Source organism: Delphinapterus leucas, chromosome 2, assembly GCF_059928025.1.
Source record: "Delphinapterus leucas isolate spDelLeu-1000000601 "Yukka" chromosome 2, BTC_Dleu_Yukka2, whole genome shotgun sequence".
Classification (NCBI taxonomy): Eukaryota; Metazoa; Chordata; class Mammalia; order Artiodactyla; family Monodontidae; genus Delphinapterus; species Delphinapterus leucas.
Genome location: NC_143130.1, coordinates 67,309,768 through 67,333,473, shown reverse-complemented (window position 1 = coordinate 67,333,473; position 23,706 = coordinate 67,309,768). Strand labels below are relative to the sequence as shown.

Here is a 23,706-nt window from a genome sequence, read left to right as displayed (position 1 = left end):
TTCAAGTTTTGCTTTTTGGAAATTTCTTGGATTTCTTTTCAGATATTTTTGATTCGAGGTTGGTTGAGGCTGTAGTTGAGGAGCTCACGATACAGAGGGCTGGCTGTATTAGTGCAGCCCTCCAATGGGCTCCCTACTCTGTACCTTCTGGGGTGAACTGGGTGTCCACAGTCAGAAAGGGTCACCTCTGCTTCAAATCTGCCTCTTGCCAATGGGCACAAGTCGGTGTTTGGGTCGGCGGCTCATGACAGGTCTTATACAGCATTATGTGAATAATAGTGGCATGCTGTGAAACAGAATGACATATAGCACGACAGTGAAATAAACAACTAGGTACGATTGGTACAATTCTGATGATTCATGACTTCTAGGATTTCTAGGTTCTTCCGCCGCCTGGATTATGGTTCTAGGCCAGTGTCAGAGAGTCAGGGTTACCTAAAGGAATAGCTGTAGGTGTTGGTAAGAACCCTGAAGTACTGTGAAGGTACCTATGAAGGACATACGTGGTCTATGTCCTGTTTCTTTCTTCCCTTGAATGGATGATGAAAAGTGATCCCCACATCCCTTTTCCACAAGCTCAAGTTGCTTTTCTTGCCGCTGAGTAGCAGTCGCCTCCTCTGGTTTAGCCCCAGCCAGCTTCCAGCTGTAGCAGCCACCTGCCACTGAGAAGCACAGCCCACCCATGGCCTCAGCACCAACAGCCACGTGCAAGGGTCTGGAAACAGTCTGCTGCTTCCACACTCTGGGCCTGGGGGATAAATTTAGGGAACATAGGGTATAGTTTCCCTATGACTCCATCCGGGTGGCCTGTTGCCTTACTGGGCCCCACTGCTGTTTGTCACTCATTTTCTCGCTGAAACCAAGGCTTGACCCTGAATGTAGGCCCTGTTTGGAGAGGCCCCACAAACCCAGTTCGATCCTACCAGTCCAAGGCTGCATCTGCTTTTTAGTACCCTTTAAGTGTCTCAAAACTTGTGCATGCCTCTGTTTCCTGGACGCCAGCCATTCCTGGTCTTCTGTGGCATCCACTTCGGGGTGCTCACATTTGCGCTGTGAGATCCTAAGACCCGCTGCAGTGGCTTCACTGCAGAGGCATGGAAACCGTGGCTAGTCGTCACCTGGTGGGCTGTTACACCTGGATTCCCAACTGGAAACGCTGCTCTGGGGAGAGCTAGAGGCTTCCAGGGGCACAGGAAGAGGAACGAAACAGCCCGGCATGCAGGAGCCCAGGAAGGGGCTGGAACCCTGTCTATCACCCTTCACCATGTGGGATGTGTCCTCCATGCTCTCACGGGGCACTGCTTTCTTCAATCAGTAAATATTTATTGACTAGTTTTATGTGCAAGGAATTGCATTAATTCATTGTAGAAGGTGGAAAAGCAGTAATGTTTGTGAATGTACCTAACAGTACTCAGTCCATGGGAGATGCCAAGAAATGTTAAAATCTTTAGGTATGTATATTCTACTACAAAAGATAAAAAGACAGCTGAGCATTATTGAGTTCAGTGAAGGGCAGCGTCTCTGCTGGGATCCAGAGGGTTTGGGAAGGCAGAATTGGGAAGAGTCCAATAGATGGAGGCAGGTAGGGAGGACGTGTCTCTTGTCAACTGGAGTGTGTGTACGGTGGAGGGCGATGGGGGACACTGGTGGCGGGGAAGCTGATGGTAATAATAATAATAACAACCAATTATTGGGCATCCCCTAGGTACTAGGCTCTGTGCGCATATGATTTCTATCTTACTCAACAACCTGACGGAGTGAGTTCACTTAACTAATGAGGGAACTAAGACTTATCCATATTGAATGGCCCACCCAGAGCCACAGAGTTTGTAAACGGCAGAACCAGCATCTGAACTCAGGACTGCCTTTCAAAGCCCAGGCTGGAGTAGGTGAGGCGCTTTTATTATGAATTTGGGATTCAAATTAGGGGAGTTACAATCAAATTGAAAAGAAGGGTCAGATGAAAGACATGACTGGAAGAATTAAGAAGACCTGATAACTGACCAGGTTTGAAGGGCAAAGGAGACTCAGGGAAAAATAATGGTTCCATTTTGTAGCCTCGGATATTGGGAGAGAGGCAGTACAGCCACCCGACACCAAGTGTCATGAGGAAGAGGTGATCGTGAGCAGGTGAGGTGAGAAGGTATTGTGATGAGTTTCAGAAATGTGACAATTGATGATATCACTTATATGTGGAATCTAAAACATAACATAAATGAATGTATACGCAAAAAAGAAACAGACTCGCAGAGACATAGAAAACAAACTAGTGATTACGAAAGGGGAGGGGGAAGGGGGGAGGGGCAAATCAGGAGTAGGATATATTATATAACTATAGCCATTAATTTAAAAAAAAAAAGAAAGGAATGCGACAATCAAGGTAGCAGCAGACATGCCAGGTAGCAAGTCAGTCATCTTCTCTGACTCATGTTGTAGACAAACTGGGAACATGAATGAATAGGAACATGGAAAGGAGAAAGCCTCCTATGTTAGGGGTGGATTCTGGAAGAAGTTAGAATGAGGAATGGCAGTGGAAGTAGCTGTCAGAGAAGCAAGAAGAGGAACAAGGATGGCATTGTGGTGTGCATGGCAGAAACCAGCTACGGAGGTGGTCCCAAGTAAGTTGTCAAGGTGTCATACACGTCCGAGAAGGCAAGATGCATGCTCCTGCCTGAACTCGGGAGGGCTCAGTTCAACTCACCATGCACTCAGCAAGTGGCTTCCATAGGCCTGGCCTTGTATTTGGTGCAGAGAATAGGAAAAGGCAAGACCCTGCTCTTGACAGGCTCAGGAAACCTTGAAACGGACCTGAGTTGCAACGTGGCTCTTCCACTTAGCAAGATTGCTCTTCTCTGAACTTCTGTTTCCTTGTCTATAGAATGAGCGTACCCCCGAGCAAGTATTGCTGCTGGGAATTGTTCTGGGATTCAGAACTGATGCATGTACAACACTCACCCAGTACCTGGAGCTTAATGGTGTGCTTGCTCGATCATGCTTGGAACTCATCATGACAAATAAGAGAATGAAGGGCAGTTTCTGAGGGTCTGCCTGCCAGACTCAGGGAAGCCTGCCTGCCTTGGGAAGCCATCCTCTCTTCAGTGGCTTGTGCTGTTCAGTCAATCAGGCCTGATTTCTGCTGCCTCATGTGGCTTTTCAGGACTGAAAAGAATCTCCTATTTCTAGAACTTCCCGTCCTTTAATGTGTTTTTTGGCCCAGATGTTCCAACAGAGCTCCCTTTCATTTTTCTTCCCCAAGTTCAGGCAGAGACAGAGCCCCCTTCTGTTGGCTGGTGATGCTCTCACTGGCCACGCCCCGGGAAACACATGGAGTGCTCCGTGGCAGACGAGAGGATCCCCAAGGGCTCTGAAGGTTGACAGCACAGATGAGCTGGATGTACCATGGGCCCAGTGGACTGGCCCTTTGTCCTCTGGGGGCCCGAGGGCTGCAGGTCTCTGTGTTTATCTGCTTGAGGGCCTTGCTGCCCCCAGCACAGCCTCGCTGGGGACTGGGAAGTGGGGAGGGGGCTAGGGGTATGGCTCTACGTCTGTTTGGCACCGTTGGGACACTGGCTGGAGTGTAGAGGCTGGAGGCGGGGGATTGATGCCACAAAGATAAGGGCTCCCGGAGGAATCCATGTGTGACCTAGAAGTTGGAGGATGTTGGGGAAGGGGCAGATCAAAGAGGGACAGGAAAGGCCAACAAGGTGCCCTGTGAGGCTGGCACAGGAAGGCTGCACTGCCCAAACACTGCTTCCTTCACCAGCTCTTCCTGGTAGGCAGCTCTGTCCCATTTCTTTGCTGTCAGTCACCCCGGGCCTATATCCAGGGCATGGAGATGTTTGCGTCTCAGGCTGGGAGGGCCTTCAGGGGTCACCCATCCCTTCTCCTCCCTCCTCCCCCGCAGTTGACTGTTGCCTCAGTTTCCCAGATGGTTGGAGGAATGTAAACCACAGGTGTCTCAGGGTCACAGCTGGAGCTTTGGGCCTGGAGGGTAGAATGGGTCAGAAGGATGCTCACATCCAGGGTAAGAAACTTGCTAACCTTGCATAGTCTCCCTCTTCTACCTGGCCAGGTATGCCCAGCACCGGAGAAGGCCAGCTGGGATGTGTGGGCTCTAGGTTGAGTTAAATCTCTCGGCAATGCAGGTAGGGGCACACCACCATCCACCGAGACGGATGACCCAGGTGCCTTTAAATAAAAATTCACTTACAGCCCGATCGTTCCAAGGGCCCTGCCTCAACCATTTAATGAGTCAGAGCAACATTCCTTTTCATTCCGATTGACCGATTCCAGTCTGGGTATCTTCCCTATTTAACCTCAGTAGTATCAACTTTAATCAACTGGCATAAGCAGTTCCCCTATTAATAGATTCGCTGGAAATCCCCTGATGTGTCATTTTATTTGTGACCTTGTTTAAAATTAACGCATACCAACATCCACTCGCCAGGTACCAAGAACCAAACTGACTTACCCAGGCTCTTTGCACGGGTGCCGTGAGATATTAGAGGCAGGGCCGGGGATACATCTCGGGGTCCCTCACATGTGCACTCCCACATTCCCATTCCCTTTGGACCTTTTCTTTTTGACCTTTTCTCCCTCTCACTTTGTATCCCACCCCCTTCCTCCTCTCAGTCACGATGCTGGTGCTCTGGGGTCCGGATTCTTTTGCTCTACACAGGCCAGAGATGGAACTCTGCAAAGAGGAAGGCTGAGTCGTGTCAGGGTATCCCTGGCTTACTCCCGAGCAGGGTTTTTCATCCTCAGCACCACTGACATTTTGGGCCAGATAACTGTGAAGGTGCCTGGGGAGCAGAGGGTGCAGATGACTGTCTCATGGACTGTAGCATGCTAGCAGCATCTCTGGCCTCCACCCACTAGATACAAGTAGTGTCCCCCACACCCTCAAATGTGACAACCAAGAATGGGTCCAGGTACTCTCTAATGTCCCCCTGGTGGGCAGAATTGCCCCTGATTGAGAACCATTGTTCTAGAAACAACAGCAGCCTTGAGTATTTCAGAGACCTCTGGAGCTTTCCCCACGTTTCTCCTTCAGTCGGGAATTTCGGGGGGAACAAAGGGCATGTCCCAGCTCCTTCCACATTCCTGGGCCCAGCGCGCCCCTCCTTCGTTTCTGTGGCTGTTCTTTCAACCAGAAACCCATCACTCTTCACATTGGTCTGTGGTTTGCTGAGTCCCTGTTGTCCCAGACAGGCTGGTCTGCAGAGTCCCTGACCTTGCATGGCAGGTTGACTGGGGGCAGGGGTGGTGGAGAGAGCAGGAGAAATCCTGGACTGGTGTCCTGGCTCTGCCTCTCGCTGGCCGTGTGACTTAGATCACCTTGTGTGGAATGTCAGCACTGGGTCCTGGCGAGTTTGTCGTGTCATCCAACGGTATTATGGCCAGAGATGCTGAAAGGCCTGACTCCTGCCTGTGGGATTCCCATGGGAGAGAGACCCCGACAACAGTAGCAGATGGGAGACAGAGCATGGTGTGTCCTGTTCTGATGCCTTAGTTATCTGCCTGAGGGGTTTTGTGCTAAACATCAAGTCGACAAAGCCATGCTTCGAAGGAACAAAAGGGTTAAGTGTTTGAGAGTTTCATACTTGCAAGAATAATTTTTTTTTTCTGTAAGAATTAATAAAGGGTTATTAGTGGTCGCAGAGTATACTTTGGTAAAATGTGTAGGCCATTGTTATCATGATCCATTGTTATAATCAATAAAGTACAAAATTGAAATAAGATGTTGGGGGTAGGGGGCACCATATCCAAACACAGTGCAGCTCCCTTTACAGCCGCCTCCCTCAGAGGGAGAAGACGCCGTGTTGTTGGCAAACCTCAAGCAAGACCGTGCCCACCTGGGGCAGCGGTGGCTTCTCCCACGCCCCTGGCTGGCTTCCCTCGGGAATCTCACACGGCCACCATCCGTGTGATGGTGGCTGTGCTCATTTTTAATCATCCCCATTATATCCAATTTACAGTAAGAGTTATTTTGTGAGTAAAATGCCCGAAAACACTTTACCTGGGTCAGTGCCTAATGGCTCCCAGTGCAGAGTTCTGACAAAGCATAAGTGGATTATATAGCTTAGATTTGAGGCCTGCATAGAACCTTCTGTGTCTGTGAGCCCAAAGCAGTGACAGCACTCCCAAGAGCTTGTAAAGAAAGAGGTGGAGGACCCCATGCTGTGGAAGAAAGAGCCAGAGGATGGAGGCTTTCGAAGTGGTACCTCTGCTTGCCAATAAATGTGGTCCAGGCAGCATAAGGGATTCTAACCAATTAGATTAATGACTCTCCTATGGATAAAAGGTTGATGCTGATCTCCCAGGATTGGGGTGTGGATTAAATGAATTTATACTAATGTAGTATTCTCACCCTCAAACACGTCGGGTCTCAAGCCTCAAACAGCTTGACAATCCAAAGGCGCCTCTGATTTCCCCGCACTGGAACTGCCCCGAACGTGGCAGGATCCGCCTGCCCTCCCAGCGCTTCCTACGGCACCTTTGGTCTCCCACATAATCGACTGTGAGCATTGTAAATAGCTGTGGTTTTTAATACAGTGATATTTCCTCTTCAGGGACTCTAGCCCCTGGTCTGATTTCGACAACTGCTAGCATGGTCCCAAAACGTGGTTCTTGTTTCTTCCTTGTCTAATGGAGAGAGTGTTTGCATTTGCACAGGGTTTTTAATGGGCTGTAGGCTGTTGGCTCTGAGAGGGATTCTTGGTTCAGAGCCAGGGAGAGTTTAAATGTTTGGGGAAGCCTACACAAGTGCTGCAGAGGAGGCCCTTCCGGGGCTGTCCACATGACTCACATCCACGGGGTCAGGGAGACATCCTGGTTCCCCCAACACGCGGGAGGAGCCCACCTCTGTGGGATGGGCACTGCTGGAGGGCTCTGTTCCTCACCTGAGCAAGGACTCTGCACCAGGTGACATTTTCTATGAATGTCTGGGGCAGAAGTTTCAGATCAAGCCAGAGGCTGTTAAGAGGGACCCTTTTCTTTTTGGTTTTTTTTTTACCATTCCAGAAACAGTGGTGGGAGCTTCCAGTTTGACTGCCGCTGGTGGTCTAGACCATAGCGTTCTTGGGATGGAAATAATTTCCTGAGATTTTCTCTTTCAGGCAAGACCACACCTACGCCATCCCAGAAAGACAAGTCTGTTTTATTTTGAACTGCTCTGCGAAGGAGGCTTTGCGACCACCCTTGAACACCCTTGGAGTCTCTTTTTGTCTCTTTTGTCTGTGCTTTTGCCTTGTCACCTAAACCACTTTAGCTGAGGTCTGTTGACCTTTCTCTCTCTAGCACCATCCTTCGTGACCTTGAAGATCATTGTTTAGGACAGTTATCCCTCTATTACTTTTCTCTTTGCTAAATCATTTCAACTCCAGTACTTTTGGGTGGTGGCCAGTACAGTTTGGGGCTTCTCAAATGTCTCCCCCAAAATGTCCCACTAGAAGAGTGTGAATATTTGCACACACATGCACACGCACGTTCACAGTCATGCACAATACAGCCTTTGGAGTAGCCTGAAGTAGCCTACTGAAGGCTTAACATTTCCTTGAAGCCTACTTTTATCTTTAAACATTCTTGGAAATGTGACATTATGTCCCAAAATACAACTGATTGTTTTAATTTTAAAACAATCCTTTAAATTACTTAACATCAGGAAAAAATTTACATACACATACACCTGTTTTCTTTAAAACTCTGAGAAAATTGGCTGTTGGGGAAGATGCCACATCTTTTCTTTCTGGGATGTCTGGTGCACGGCTAACAAGCCCAGTTAGAGAAGGTTGGGGAGTGCACGTCTTGGCTCCTGGAGCAGGTGGATCTGAGTTTCAGTTCTGACTATATCACTTTCTAGAGCCTAAACTTAAGCAGAATATATAGGGATGATATTTCCTACCTAGAAGGGTGTATTCATTCAGCAACCATTCAGCACCCACTATGTATGAGGCTCTGCTCTAGGGCCTGGGAATAGAGGTGAAAAAGAGACGCAAGATCCTCACATATAAGGAGGCATAGCTATTCCAGATGGGAGCAACAGACAATAAACAAACAAGCAAATAAGAGCATTTCAGACTGTATGAGGGAAGTGAAACAGGGCAATGCGATAGTGACTGTGTGTGTGTGTGTGTGTGTGTGTGTGTACACATGTGTGGCCATATACATTTGCTACTTTAGATGATGTGGCCAGGGAAACATCTTTGAGGAGATGACATTTGAATTAAGGTCTGATTGGTGAGGCGGAGCCAGCTTTGAGAATTCAGTGAAGTAAATTAGTAAAGTGCCTGGCACATGGTAGGGCCTTAGTAGACATTAATTGCCTCTCTTTCTAGAAGAATCAAAGAAATGCTATTTAAACACAAAGAAACAAATTTTTTTTAGTAATATTCTTTTTCCTTTTCTTTTTTTTTTTTAAACCCCACATTTGTTTATTTATTTATTTTTGCTGTGTTGGGTCTTCGTTTCTGCGCGAGGGCTTTCTCTAGTTGCAGCAAGCGGGGGCCACTCTTCATCGCGGTGCGCGGGCCTCTCACTGTCGCGGCCTCTCTTGTTGCGGAGCACAGGCTCCAGACGCGCAGGCTCAGTAGTTGTGGCTCACGGGCCTAGTTGCTCCACGGCATGTGGCATCCTCCCAGACCAGGGCTCGAACCCGTGTCCCCTGCATTAGCAGGCAGATTCTCAACCACTGCGCCACCAGGGAAGCCCAAGAAACAGATTTTTACAGGTCATTGGATGTGATTGGAAGGATCTCAAAAGGGTAACCAAGGAATTCAACTGGACTTGGGAAATGATATGGTCAGAAAATTTGTTTGTATCCCATATTATTGCACCTCTTTCAGGGATGGCTGAAAACTCCTGTTTACTCAGGTGTTCCTGAGTAAACAGGAGTTTTCTAATTGCATTTGCACATGGGCCCCGATAATCAGCATCTTTTCCCTTGTTGAGAGGTTCCGATTTTCTGCTCACCTGCTCCCATGGAGCATGTAATAATATCTTTCCCTCCTTAATCAAATAATATCAGGTTTGAGTTGTAACCTGTTAACTCTATGGAGAGAACTGATATAAATATTATCTCCTTAAAGAGGCATTGTATTGTGGAAGAGAGGACATTTCCTAACACGTGCCAGTTCCTTCTCTAAAGTATTTTCCTTTGACCTATATAAATAAAAATAACCTAAGCTAACCATTGTATAGGACTTTATGGCCTATGAAGCTCTTTGGTACCCAGTACTTGGGCCTCATAGCATTCTTGAGAATTAAGCAGCAGGGGCAGAGAGAGGAGTCTGAGCTTTGGAATCAGCCCAGCCTGGGGTCAAATCCTGGCTCTGGGCGTCATCGTTTTTCTTTAACATTAAAACAGTGTTTTATAAGCCAAGGACCCATAGCTCCCTGGAATCCTGGGTATATTCTTGGTGAACTGCAACTTAAATTAGGTTTTTTTAGTTGAGAATTTTCATTTTGATGAGAACCTAAAAGTATAAGTCTATTCTGGATAATGTGAATGACAGTTTATACCTCCATTTTAGTGAGAAAAGATTTTTACATTTTCTGGGGTGCCAATCTCCAAAGACCCTGTCCTGTAGAGATTCAGAACCATGTCCACCTTCAGCTGTATACACAAGTTCTGCCTTTTGTGACCCAGATCATACTAGCTCACTCATAGTAAATACAGTGGTAAATAATAGTGAATTTTTTTCGTTAAGCAGCATTTAAATTTTTTTTCAGCCTTATAGATTGGCCCTTCTAAATGATGGATTGGTGGTGTAAACAAGTTCATTTTTGAAAAGGAAAAAATAACAACTCAAATGATGGTCCATCCTGCTCAAATTTAAAAGAATCTAGTCAATAAGTGAAACTTCAAAGACTTAAGTATGTCCTACATCACACCCTACAATGTCTATTTAGTTTCATTAACTATCTATCACATTAAATTAATATTGTTAATTTGATTTTGTTGGTTGTTTTCTGTTTTGTACTTATTCCATTTGTAAGTAAGCGTAAAAAATTTATACTTGGTTTTGTTTCACAACTTGGGGTATGAGACACATCAAAAAAGAAGTTATAACGGAATATAGTGAAGTGTGTGCAAAGTTCTGTGGATGCCTAAAGGACAGAGCAGCTATCCTTGCCTGGAGAGTTGGGGTAGTCTCTAAAGATGGTGTTCTTCTTTCCAATAGGGTCTTGAAGAACGAGCAGGAATTGATCAGGTGAAGTAAGGGTGGGAGGTGAGGGAGGACTTTTGAGCCCAGTGGCATGTCATATAGAGGCACAGAGTGGTGTAAAGACTTGGGGCGGTTGAGTGAGAAGTTAAGAATAGGGAAGTGCTGGCAGGGGAGGCTGTAGGTCCGGGGAGAGGCCAAAGAGTGAAGGGCCTTGTGAGCCAGGCCGGGGGGACTAGGTGTAGTTCGGGGGCAGAGGGGAGCTCCGGAGGTCTATAATCATGGGTCTTGGATGATGTGATTTTTAGGAATGTAATTCTGGAAGTGGGGGCAGGGGAGATTGGATGGATAGAGACGAGGTAAGAGCAAATGGGAGTGAGACCGTGACCCAACCACGGGCCGTGGGGATGGAGGAAATGGGACAGGGTCCAGGGATGTTTTTGAAGTCAGACTAGTAGGATTTTAATGTCCAGTTGGATGAACCAGAAGATGGAGCAGGCATTCAGGTCCTGGTTAGGTGACGTACTGAGTATGAGAAGCCCATGCGTCATCCTGGCGAGTATGTCGAGTTGGTGATTTGGAATGTAAATCTGGTGCCTGGGAGAGAGTTTGGGGCTACCCATTAATAAGGGTGATATCAACATGAAAGATCATTGCTGATGCTACAGTATTTCCCTGTAAGAAGGGTTGGATGAGATTGGAACACCAAGAATGGAGCCCTAATATTTGAAGGGCAGGTAGAAGGGGAGAAGCCAGCAGATAGAAGAACTACATAACAGAAGAGGAGAAGAGAGCTACAAACTTAGGAGGAAAACCAGGGCAATATGGTGTCCTGGAGTCAAGGAGAGAGAAAGTTTCAACAGGCAGGAGATAGCCAGGAGATCAAATACTGAGTGTATTACTTTCAAGAGATAGAACTGTCATTTAAGCACATGGAGCAAGGAAAACAATAGGGGCATCATAGATCACCACCCAAGTGGCTGAACAGCTATGGCACATGCTGCTCTAGGGAGAGGAGGTGTTTGATGTTTCACAGAGCAAGAAACCAAGCAGTTGGTACATTCGTCATTCATTCATCCACGTGCTCATTCATCCATCCATCAAATACTCTCTGAGGGCCTTACCAGGTGACAGACTCTGTAAGAGGTGCTGTGAGAGTAGATGGAAGACAAAGATAAATAAGCATAATCCCTGCCTTGGAGGGCTCACGGTGTTATTGGGGAGATGGCTGTGTACACAGACAATTATAGTGCCAGGTGGTGAGTGCTATGGAGAGCCATGTGGGTAATGGCCCTGCAGCATGGGAGAGAGACCATTTGACCTGATTGGGAGAGGTCTTTGGAGCTGAGTAGGAGTTCCCAGGAAGAGGAGGAAGGGAGAGGTATTTGAAGCTATTTGAGCTTCAGCAGGGTGAAGGCAGGAGGGGAGAAGGGGCGTGGCCTGCTTCCCTTCTTCGTGCATGCTGGGAGCACTGGGGGTGGGGCAGAGGGCCGCGGAGGAGTTGAAGCTGGAAAGGAAGGGTGAGGCCAGTTCATGAAAGGCTTAGAATGCCACGGCACGGAATAAGTTTGGATCTCATCTTCTGGCGAGTGAGAACTCAAGAGACATTGGTAAGCAAGAGAGTAACGCAATAGGGCTAGATTTCAAGAAAATAGCTGTGGTGGCACGAGGAGGCCTGAGTGGACAAGGGAAAGACTGAAGATGGGAATCCACGTAGGGTCCCATCTCAGCCCGTGTGCAGGCTCCTTTATTCAGCAGAGTGTTTCCAGAGCATCTACTGTGTGCTCTGCTCTGCACCGGATGCCGCCAAGTTCCAGGGAGTGCTTTCCAATTGCCTTCCTTATAGGGGCCTGCGGATCCCAGCTGCTTCCTGGGGAGTGTTGGATATTGACTCAGATGCAGTTGGCCAAATCACCAGGCAGAATTCTCTGCTGGAAGGTTGCTGTTCCCCAAGTCAACCCCTGGGTCCAGAAGCCGGCACTCTTTATTGTGTGAATTACTCACTATTTTGACTGTCCTGGTTGGCTTGGGTTGAAGGTAGGGGATTGGTGTTGAGAGCATGAGGCCAAATGGACTAGCCACTGGACAAAAGAACACACCCAGGCACTGCGCACAGAGACATCTGCTTCTGTTTCCTGAGTAACTGCGCAGCAGCGCAGGGCGGCCTCGGTACCCAGGCACGTGCTCTGCGTTATTTTCTAGTTATAACCGAGGATGATTTCCATGTGGCTGGTGATGAAAGAGTCAGGTCCATTTCAGAAGGGGGAGTGTTTCCGATTATGTAGATCCCATTCAAATATTTACCTCATTCCATCCTTTTGGCTGGGCCCTGCCTTTGAATATTGTAGAAAGGCATCCAGGGCTTCTTTGCACCGCCTTTAGGGAAGATCTTCTGTGCTTAAAGCCTGCTCTTTGCTGGCAGTGGGGACCCCTGGGCACAACCTGTGGGATTGCCTCTCAGTTGTGGTACTTGAAGCGAATCAGTACGTGGCAAGGAATGTCAGTGCTCTTCCAGGAAAAATCCGAGCCCGTTAGCACTGGAAGGGACCCCAGCCCTCATCAATCCCAACCGGCTCATTTTACTGATATGGAAACTGAGGTCCAGAGCCACAGACTGACTTGCCCCAAATCAGAAAGTGAGTAACAGCAGACTTGGGACCAGAACACAGGGGCCAGTCCAGGGTTTCCCACGAGCCTTCCCTTCCCTCTTCTTTCATCTTTCTGCGGTTCCTATTGCTGCTGTACTTCTTTTCTTAAAAGTACATTTCAAATGGAGTCTTCTTAGCATGGATCCCATGTTAGGTAGGTATTGTTCTATGAATGTTTTCCTGTCTCATATGATAAGCTCCAGGTTGGCCTCCACTTGAATGGCAGAAGTGGCAGGGGTATGCCAAAAAGCAGGGAATTTGAGGGTGATGAAATAATGTGGCTAGAGCATTTGGGGATTCAGGAAGTAGCAGTATATGGTAAAGGTCCAAAGTCCAGAGGGTAAGCTCAGTTGAGCGCTTTCCCCTGAGTTTCACCTAGAGGTATCCGGGGGCCAGTGACTCTCAAACCAGAGGATGCATTCAAATCACTGGGGAAGCTTGTTTAAAATACATATTCCTGGGCCCCACCCCAGAGGTTTTTATTCACTAGGTTTGGTGTGGGATCCAGGAATCTGCATGTCTCAAATAGACATGAGGTTGATTACATTGTGGGTACCTTGTGGGTCACACATGGAGAGACAACACAGGACTAGGGCTAGGAGGACGAGGGTATCTCTGTGTTCGTCTCCAGTGTTTGGGTCAGAGTATATACTCAGTACCATAGTGAGCGGATATAGTGGAGTTTGATGTATTTGAGATCATTTACTGTCAGGATTCACCAACTGGGAGGACACAGGTATTGAGAGAGGGCCTGAGGGCCTGGCAGACAGAGCTGGAATTGGCAGGGCAACCAGACTCACACTTGCTTAGCTTTTGGGTGACTGTATGTCAGTGGATTTTCCTCTCTAGGGCACATGCTTTAGCTCAGGCTTGATATTTCTCTTTCCACACATCTCTCTCTCTCTACCTTAACCTCCACTCACTCCTCCCCCTGTTATGGCTTTGTGCAAATGCATCCTTTTAACTGTTCCTGAAATGCATTGGTGAACTCCCTTATATATAAACTACTTTGTGGGAGATTCTGACACAATGGTCAAGGCTGAGCATGTTTCACTCCAGTCCAGTCTCCCGTATTTGTGAGATTCTCATATTCATCGTGCAGCTGCCGGCCTTGACATTATGCTGAGAGGAAAGATTAGGGGCTTTCGCAGTCTGTGTTGTGTCAGAGTCAAGATAGGTGGTTAAGATGTAAGGTTGAATTGGTGTCTCTGAGAAACCATCGTGGAGGTCCTTAACTGAGATCTGGTTTGAGTTTGGAGCTTCTTTATCAAGACGCACCACCTCCCCATGTTCCTGCACAGGTAACAAATGTCCTAGCTGAGCTGCCACTTCTATGTGCCTGCTATCATGTGCTCTCGGAGTTCCAAAACTTTGCTCTCTGGGCTCAAACTCCAAGGTGTGTTTTTGTAATGTTTGCTTTAGGGTGTTGACTTGTTGTGTGGCTAAAACAAAACCTCCTTTTCCCAGTCTCTTCTAGAATGAGACTTCAGAATGTCAGACTTTGCATGTGACTCGCTTTCTATGAAGAACAGATGGTGGGTTTAATTTTGTAGAAAGAAAATTAGAAATCAGTGAAATCTTACATGATTTCACATTAGTACCAAAACCAAATACATTGAAAACATTTAGAGCTGTTCCTAGCTAGTTAGGGATTTACTGGTGGCGATGAGAAATTCCCAGAGCTTTCTGTGAGGATGACTACCACCAACTCTTGGTCTATTCTGTGCCTCCCCCAACCCCCAGCAGTCTGTTCTGAATCTTTCTCCACTTAATCTATTTATTTTTATTTATTGAGCAAGCAATATCATAACCATGACTGAACTTTTTTAAATTACAAGAAAACTTACCCGGGGTCCAGCTTCAGTAACAGATCGTATGTTTTCATTTTTCCACGTTCCCTTCCAGGCTTTGTTCACATGCTACAGAACCTTTACATTATTATAATCATGGTATAGTTACAAGTTTGTATTTGGCATTTTTCACTTAGTATTATATTACAGGACTCTTTCCGCATTGCTCTGTATTATTCATGATTATGCTATTTCATTGAGTCATGAAGCTCCAGTTTATTTGACCACCCTTCTATTTTAGTCACATATGTTCGTCTTCCTTAAAAAGATGCTGATGGAATAAAACACAGCCACAATAGCTCAGATTGTTGCTTTTCCAACTCCTCTAAGCCCATTTGCTGTCTGTCCCTGTGATCCTCATATTCACTTAGCCCATCATGTTTCATGGAGACCTTGGTTCTCTCGTTACGCTGACTGTGGTCAACTGTTGTCTCCATATGAATCCTCCAGCCCTGGACCCCCTTACTCCCAAGGCTTCTGCCAAGTCAGAACCACCTTTGGTCATTCCAGTCATTGCTTCCTCTCCAAGTCCTGTGCCAAAGGCAGACCCAGCTTATTTCACACTGTCTTTGTTACCACACTTTATCCATATATTTTAATATTTGCACTCATTTAGATACCATTTAGGGTTCTTTACTGCAAGCCACAGAAACTAACGTAAGCAATGGGAAATTTATTGGAACCAGCCTAGGAAGCAGGTGGGCATTGAGACACTCCAGAGAGCAGCAAGAATGGTCTCAGAGCATAAGCAGTGAGGTCAGGACGAAGGACCCAAAGCCATTTGCAGTCTCTCAGCCACCTTACTGGCGATTCAAATTCCAGGGAGTGTTCTGTTGGCTCACATTGCTTACCTTGGCTTCAGCTGACAGACATTCCTATCACACTTCATCCAGTGTGGAGGGGTGATTTCCTAGAGGACCCAGGGAAAGGGGAATGATTGCCAGGCTGCCCTACACACACATCCTACCATCAGTATACATTTACAAAAACATCCCTGCCTAACAGTAACTTCCATACAACAGGTCCCACAGTGTTGTTAGTTACAGCGTCCATCTCCAAACCCAAAATCTCTGGGGGATTTTAATCCCCCCTCCAGTTCTACTACAACCTCTTCTTTTGCACGGCCCGAGTTAAATAGGGATGTGACTAACGTGATTCTCCTGCTTCCTTGAACACCTTCCTTTTTTTCTGCTCCCTGGCTCATGCCCCACAGTGACTATTTAGAAAAGCATAATATCAAGCAGTCATTTTTCTACGAGGAAGGGGGCTGTTAGAAGGTTTGGAGGATTTTATCCAAAGTACACATTTCCCTTGATCCTAGGCAAGACATATTATAACCTCTGGGGAAAAGGCATGGCATGGTATGTGCACTTTGAAAAGTCTTCTCTTTTAATTCTGTTATCTTGCCTCTACATCCACCCTGCCTCTGTTCTTTAAAACCTCCAGTGGAATGGAGAGAGCACCAATTGTATTTGAGGGCTGGATCTGCTCCTTACACATTATAAAACTTTTGATGGGTGATGTCAGTTCTTCCAGTGAAGGGACAAAATTAGAGGTCTTCTGTGCTCCTCCTCGGTGACTGGTAGTGTGTTTGACGCTTTACCTCATTATTTCATTTCATCTACCCAGCAACACCATCAGAGCTGCATTACAGTCAATCCTTGGATACGTGGGGGATTGGTTCCAGGACCCCCAGGGATACCAAAACCTGCAGATGCTCAAGCCCCTTATATAAAATGTTATGGTATTTGTGTATAACCTATGTGCATCCTCCCATATACTTTAAATCATGTCTGGATTACTCATAATTCATAATACAATGTAAATGCTATATAAATAGTTCTAAACACAATGTAAATGTTATGTAAATAGTTGCCAAGTCAAGGCAAAATCAAGTTTCGCTTTTTGGAACTCTGGTATTTTTTTTTTTTCTTAATATTTTCAATCCAAGGTTGGTTGAGTCCACAGATGTGGAACCCGCAGATATGGAGGGCCAACTGTATTTTCTTTCTTATGTGTATTTTCAAAACCCATGCTTCATCCACTAGGGCACTGTGAACCTCAGTGACCATATCTGCAAAATGGAAGTAAAAATCCTTGAAATGAATCTTGTGAATATCAGATGTAGAGCTCATGTTAAACCAGTTCAGGCAAAGAAAGGAAATTTTTGCTTATCCTAATTACACCTTCTTTCTGTAATATTCCAGTTTGTCTCTCTCCTTCTTTCAGTGGCAGATCTTACCTCTTTCCTAGAAGGCTGAAGCCATCCAATGTGAACTTCATCACCCACTCCTTTCCTGACAGCAGAATATTGCTTTTCATAACAGAAGATCAAATATCAATAATTGTTTCAACCTAGTGATATCTGTAAATACGTCTATTCTCTAATACTGTTCTACTTCTTGGTATTTTTTTCACTAATTAATATATTATGGAGGGTAGTCCAATTTAACAGGTATAAATCTATCAATACCTCATTCTAACAGATAAGTTGTAATCCATTGCTTGGATGGATTAGATTTGGGAGGATTTAACCAAGCTCCTATTCATGGGCATTTAGGTTGTTTCCAGATTTTTTTGGTTTTGTTCTTACAACAAGTAATGCAATAAAAGTTTTTCTATATACAGCTTTATGCACGAGTTTTGAGTGTACCTGTAGGGTGAACTACTGAAAGCAGAGCTGCTGGTCTAAAGGGTATGTACATTTCAAATTTGGTAGGTATTGCAAAGTTCCCTCCAAAGAAGTGCCCCAGTTTAGACTCCCATCAGCAGGGAACATTCTTGCCATATCAGTATTGTCAAACTTTATAATCTTTGCTAATATAATAGAGATAAAATGGAATTCTGTTGTTTTCGTTTGCATTTATTTGATTATATGTGATGTTATACAGTTTTCATATATGTATTGTATTTATTTTCCTGCTGTGCTAGTCAGCCTGGGCTGCTATAACAAAATACCGTTGACGGGGTGGCTTAAGCCACAGGAATTGTTTCTCACCGTTCTGGAGGCTGGGAAAAGCCCAAGATCCAGGTCCTGGCAGATTTGATTCCACAGTGGGGACTCTTTTCTTGGATTCAAGATGGCTGGCTTTTCACTATGTCCTCACATGGTGGAGAAAGAGAGAGAGTTCTGGTCTTTCTTCCTCTTCTTATAAGGATATGAATCCCATCAGGGGGTCCCATCCACCCGACATCATCTAAACCTAATTAACTCCCAAATGCCCTCCCTCCACATACTATCACATTGGGGTTAGGGCTTCAAGACGTGAACCTTGAGGGGGCACAGACATTCAGTCCATAACAACTGTAAACTCCCCATTCAAAGTACGTTCCCTTTGAACCTACTTCCATTGGGTTGTTTGTCTTTTTCTTGCTGATTTGTTAGGACTCTTCATAAATGAAAGAAATCAGCAGTTTGGGGGTCATTTGAGAAGCGCTTCGTGTTTTCTGCTTCAGTCTTTACGTGTCGTGCGTGTCTTGGGGAAGGGACAACAGGCTGGCGGTTGACACGGCTTTGAGTTTCTACTATTTGTTGGTTTTTGTCTCTCAGCATGATTTATTCTTTGGTTTTGCTGTTTGTCACTGACTAACTGAGGTCCTGTGAGTTAGTCCTAATTTTAGGAATATTATGTCTCAGAACACTTGGAATTTTTCCCATCCTGCCTCACAGAAAACTCCGTGACCATCAGAAAAGAAGGAGGGAGGAGGGTCGCGAGGAGGACTGGGAAGGCGTAGAGGGGGGATGGGAGGTTGATGGAACTGGGAGGCTGACACGCAAAGCTCTCCTCCCTTCATTTTTTCTTTGATATTTCTTCCTTTCTTTCTCTGCATTTCCCTCCTTCCTTCCTTTCTGTTTCTCTTTTTTTCCCCTTGGCTATGTACTATAAAAATACAATTCTGGAGCATGGGGTTGGATTTCCACCATGGGGACTGAGATGGAATTTCAAGTCACTCACCGTAATTCAACTTTATAAATTAGAGAATTCTTATGAATAGAATAGGATGGAATGTGGTTTCATGTTTTCCTTCCCTAGGGACCCTGCCCAGTTTGGCAATAGGAAACTAAATTAAGGGTGGGATTAGTTCTAGGAAGTGGATTTTTAGGCTAGCTGCACGTCTAAGCCAAATATTATAGACAGTGCCTTAGTTATCTATGTTCATGAGCAATCAGGAAGTGGTGGGTAACTGAAGTCCCCAAATGTGCCAGAAACATACTTCTGCCTTTGTTTGTTTATCCTAATTTTTCTCCTACTAGACTATCAAAGTGGATTTATTACTACTCATTTTACGCTTCTGTTTTCCATCAACAACATAGGCAGGGAGGCAACATGCTGCATGAAAAAAGAAATGCTAGAGTAGGTGTTAGGAGACCTCAATTTTAGTCCTGTCGGTGCCCCTCACTAGACTGAGACATGGTCAAGTTATACAGCTTCTCAGGGCCCCAGTTTCTTCCTGTAAAAGGGACAAAAATAACCAACCTCCCAGGGTGGCTCAGGGGCCCTGTAAAGTGTGACCTGGAGCTCGTGGTGCCTATGTCATAGAGCCCGTTCCCACGCATGTGAGCTGTTTGCACAGTACCCGGCACAGAGAAGGAGCCCAACAAATGCCTGTCTGCTTTTCTTCCTTGTCCTGGAAGTACCAACAGATTGTATTAGTTTCCTAGGGCTGTCGTAGCAAATAACCACAAACTTGGTGGCTTAAAGCAACAGAAATTTATTCCCTCACAATTCTGAAGGCCTGAAGTTCAAAATCACGGTGTTGCCAGGGCTATGCTCCTTCCAGTAACTAGGGGAGAATCCTCCTTGCTTCTTTCAGCTTGCGGTGGCTCCCGGCCTGTGGCTGCAGCACCCGCGTCTCTGCCTCTCTGGTCACATGGCCTTCTCCTCTGTGTCTTCTAAGGACAACTTGTCATTGGATTTAAGGGCCACCCAGAAAGATGATCTCATCTCAAGACGCTTAACCTAATTACATCGACATTGACTCTTTTTCCAAATAAGGCCACATTTACAAGTTCTGGGGGTTAGGGTGTGGACATATACCTTTTGGGGAAGGCCACCATTCAGCCCACCACACACACTCTAGGGATTACTTTATATATCAAGACTATGGCCTGATTTTTTTTACAATCACCCAGCGAATCCACCATCGGTTTGATATTAATAAATCAGGGTATGTCAGGGAGGAGAAAAAAGAACAAAAGCTTGGTTTTTGTTTGCTGTGTTTTGTTTTATATTTATAACCCTTCTCTCCTGGGTTCCCAATTTAGTAGTGATGAGTGGAGTGTATTTGCTATTTGTGCGCCCATCATCCTGCCTGCTGCTCACATACTGGTGGTCAGGAAACTGCAGTCCTCCTGTCGCGGAATCTTCTGTCCTGCCCTCGCTCCACTGCATCTCCCGCTGGCTCCACTCACATGACCCCTGACTTCTCGCCGTGGCTCTCTGAACGTGGCGCCCACAGACTGGCGGGCTGACATCCAGCTCTGGGCTTAAACCTCTGATGAGATGCTTGTTTGCTTCCTGGACTCCTGAGCTCTCTCACTCATCCTTCCAGTAGTCACTCCCCGAACCTTCAGGAACCCAGCTTAAGCTATCAAGGTCATGCAGAGACCCCTCTGTGCCCTGGAATATATTGAAGGAAGGTGGCCCCAATTAAACAAGCCCCATGGCTTCAAGGTAACTGAGTACCTGGGGGCAAGGACTCTACCCTGGAGCTGAGCTTTGCAGGGCTTTTAGTGACTATAGTACTGTTACAGTGGTGGCTTACTCTTTCTAAGCTCTCACCTCAGGCTCTTGGGGGGATTTCCTCATCCACACCACCCTCTGAAGTAATCTTAGCTCCATGTCTCATTCCCATGTGCTGTGAAGGGGTTCAGCCTTATCGGGTTTGTTCCACACAAAGGGGAAGGCAATCCCTGTACCTTCTCACCTCTCAGGGGTATCGTGGGGACAGAGGAGTGTAACTGTGAAAGGTCTTCAAGCTCTTGGACCAAACAATGCTGATGAATCCCGATATCTAAAAAAAAAAAAAAAAAAAAGCCAAGGTAATCTGGAAGCAATTATGCATGTCAGATGGAAGCCTGAGGTTCACTGAAAAACCCACATTTTTTTTGAATTTTATTTTATTTTTTATACAGCAGGTTCTTATTAGTTATCTATTTTATACATATTGGTGTATATATGTCAATCCCAATCTCCCAATTTGTCCCATCACCACCACCACCACCCCCTGCCACTTTCCCCCCTTGGCGTCCATACCTTTGTTCTCTACATCTCTGTCTCTATTTCTGCCTTGCAAACCGGTTCATCTGTACCATTTTTCTAGATTCCACCTATATGCGTTAATATACGATATTTGGAAAAACCCACATTTTTTAAGGAAAGTCATAGTGTTGCTCGGTGTCCCAAGGGTAGGAAGGACATTCCAGGGGAAGGATCCAGAAGCGCTAGAGCACCTGTCTGCTGGGGGGAGAGCAGGCAGTGCTGGAGCTGCAGGTATTGGAGGCTGGGGAGACTCGAGTCCAAACTCTGCTGCAGCCACATGACTAGGGTAGGTCACAGGTCTGTGAACCTCAGGTGGGAAACCTCATCTCTGAAAGGTGAGAATGGTTGTAACCAGGGCTGCTGTGAGGACTAGAAATTACACGTGTTATCTGGCACCAAGTGGGTGCCTGAATAATTACAGCTCTTTTACCATGATTCTTCCTCTGAGGACTTCTCAAGCCCCACCCCACCCAGACAGGCAGCCAGTCCCCCCCGGGGAGCCTCCCTAGGCTTGTCCCAGCTACATAAAGCTCTTTGCTACTGGGCCAGGACATTCGTGCAACCTGGGGTGCTTTTCTCCTTGTCCTCAGGACCTAGCTTAACACTGGTATATACCTGGTGCTCAGAGCCTGTCTGCATCATGAAGGAACACAGTGCACCCACGCTTAGCAACCTGCTTGGCATGGTAGATCTCTGTGAAATGACCAGTTAAGTGAATGGGGGTGTAGAGTCACCCTCGGGATAGAACTTTAAAACTTTCTGATGTTTTTAATCTCCTGATTCATCTTGGAAGCAGGAAAGGTTATCATTATGAATTTAACAAGTATGTGTTTAGTGCCAGCTCTCTGCTTTGCACGTGGACATCCTGACTTAAATCTCTTTACAGTCCTGTGAAGTAGGTAGGTACCATCCCTCTTTAGAACACAGAGCGCTTCAGAAACCTCCCAGTCACACTGATAGAAGAGGTGGCAGGGGTGTGACTTCAGGCATCTGGTTCTAGAGCAGGGAAACCCTGGAGTTGTGTTGCCTTTACTGCATGGAGACACTGGGACATGGCCTCCTCAGCAGCTTAAGGGAAGCCCTGTCCTTCTAGCCTGGACCCGAAGGACCAGAAGGGTAAGCCTCAGTTAGGAGGTGAGGGCACCACACTGAGCTCTCCAAGGCCATGGCCCCCAAAGCCAGGACCACATACAATTTTGCTGAGCCCTATGCACTCCGGCCTTTGTGTGTCCCTTCCTTTATTAAAATATATGTGTGTATATATATATATATATATATATATATATACACACACACACACATATATGTATATATGTGTATCTATATGTATACACATATGCTATACTCATTCATTCTATTTTATGACTGCATCTGCGTCTGTATGAAGACGAGTATAACCCAGGCTGGATTCTATTTTGTTTCTCAGATTTTAACACAGGCCCTGTGCCAACTTGTGCCTAACGGATAAGCCTTTCGGGTTATCCAGAGCCTCTGAGAGTGAAGCAGGAGCGGATGTTGCGGACCCCTAACCGGCCTCTGTCTCCACAGGTCCCGCAGCGGATGGCGGTGGCCGAGGGCGCTCCAGAGGACGGCGGCGGCGGCGCCCCGGGCGTGTGGGGCGCCTGGGGCCCCTGGTCCGCCTGCTCGCGCAGCTGCAGCGGCGGCGTGATGGAGCAGACGCGACCCTGCCTGCCCGGCTCGTACCGCGCACGCGGCGGACCGCCGCCCGGAGCCCCCGCGCGCGCCTTCGCAGGCCACGTGGTGTCAGCCGTGCGTACGTCGGTGCCGCTTCACAGGAGCCGCGAGGAGCCACGCGCCCCCGCCAGCCTCAACTCCAGCCGCCAGGGTCCGGCGCAGCGAGGTAGCCGGCACCCGCAGGCCCGGGGCCGCGAACCCACGGTGGAGAGAAGGTACAGGCCCTCCCGGCCCCCGCGCGCCCGCGCGCCCGCCCGCCACCATCCCTGTCCCTGTCCCTGCCCAGCCCGGATGTGCCGCGCGCTTCTCTTCATCCTAGATTGCGCGGTTAATGCCTTGCTTCTGCCAGAGGGGGAGGAATTCTTGGCTCCACAGATCTCCTTCCATCCCTTGATTTATTTTGCAGCCTTTTAAAGCGTTGAGGCCACTCCCACCCGCTCTGTGATTCTGAATTGCCTTCAAAGTGAAGCTGAGTTTCAGAATGCCCTTAGGCTCAGCCTTAGGGAGGCCCTGCGGAGGGTTGAAAGAAAGAGCTGCCTGGAGCGGGGAGACGTCTGTCCTAGTGCTCCCCTAGTGCTGAGGGAAAGGGAGATTCCTGGCCGCAGGATGTGTGGATTTGAGCTGAGGACACAAAACAAGGGGCCTTTTAACCCAAGAGCTGACATGAGTTTGGAATCCTTGAACAAGTTAAGTGTCTGGAGTCTAACTTGCTCCCAGGCTGTAGCTTTCAGGAGTCTATGAACTTTTATACAAAGTTTCTCCAAAGTATTTTGAGTGAACACACAACTTTGAGGATATGTCTGATTAAAAACCTGGACATATTCTGTAGTCTTATTAAAATATGAACTTCAGAAACGGCATACTGGCATCAGAATAGTTGTATAGCTCTCAAAAGCCTCGGGTGGCTAGGCTAGCATAAATATGCCAAAGTAGACAGTGCCCATGGAAAGGTAGGAATATAGAGGCTGGGGAGAGCTTGTCAGTGAATTAATCAACCAACATTGACAGATTATTCAGCATCCATTCAGCAGTATTTGTTGGGCACCCGAAGTCCATGATAGATTCTGAGAGAATATTCATATGAAAG

The 23,706-nt window shown here is 46.8% G+C and overlaps 1 protein-coding gene across 1 annotated transcript in view; it reads left to right on the top strand.

The window, feature by feature from the left end:
* Positions 1-23,706, top strand: part of THSD4 (thrombospondin type 1 domain containing 4) — a 569,301-nt gene that overhangs the window by 53,782 nt on the left and 491,813 nt on the right. The window contains exon 3 of the mRNA XM_022579923.3: positions 22,473-22,834. Coding sequence (XP_022435631.1) covers positions 22,473-22,834 — 362 coding nt within the window. The remainder of the gene's footprint in view (positions 1-22,472; positions 22,835-23,706) is intronic.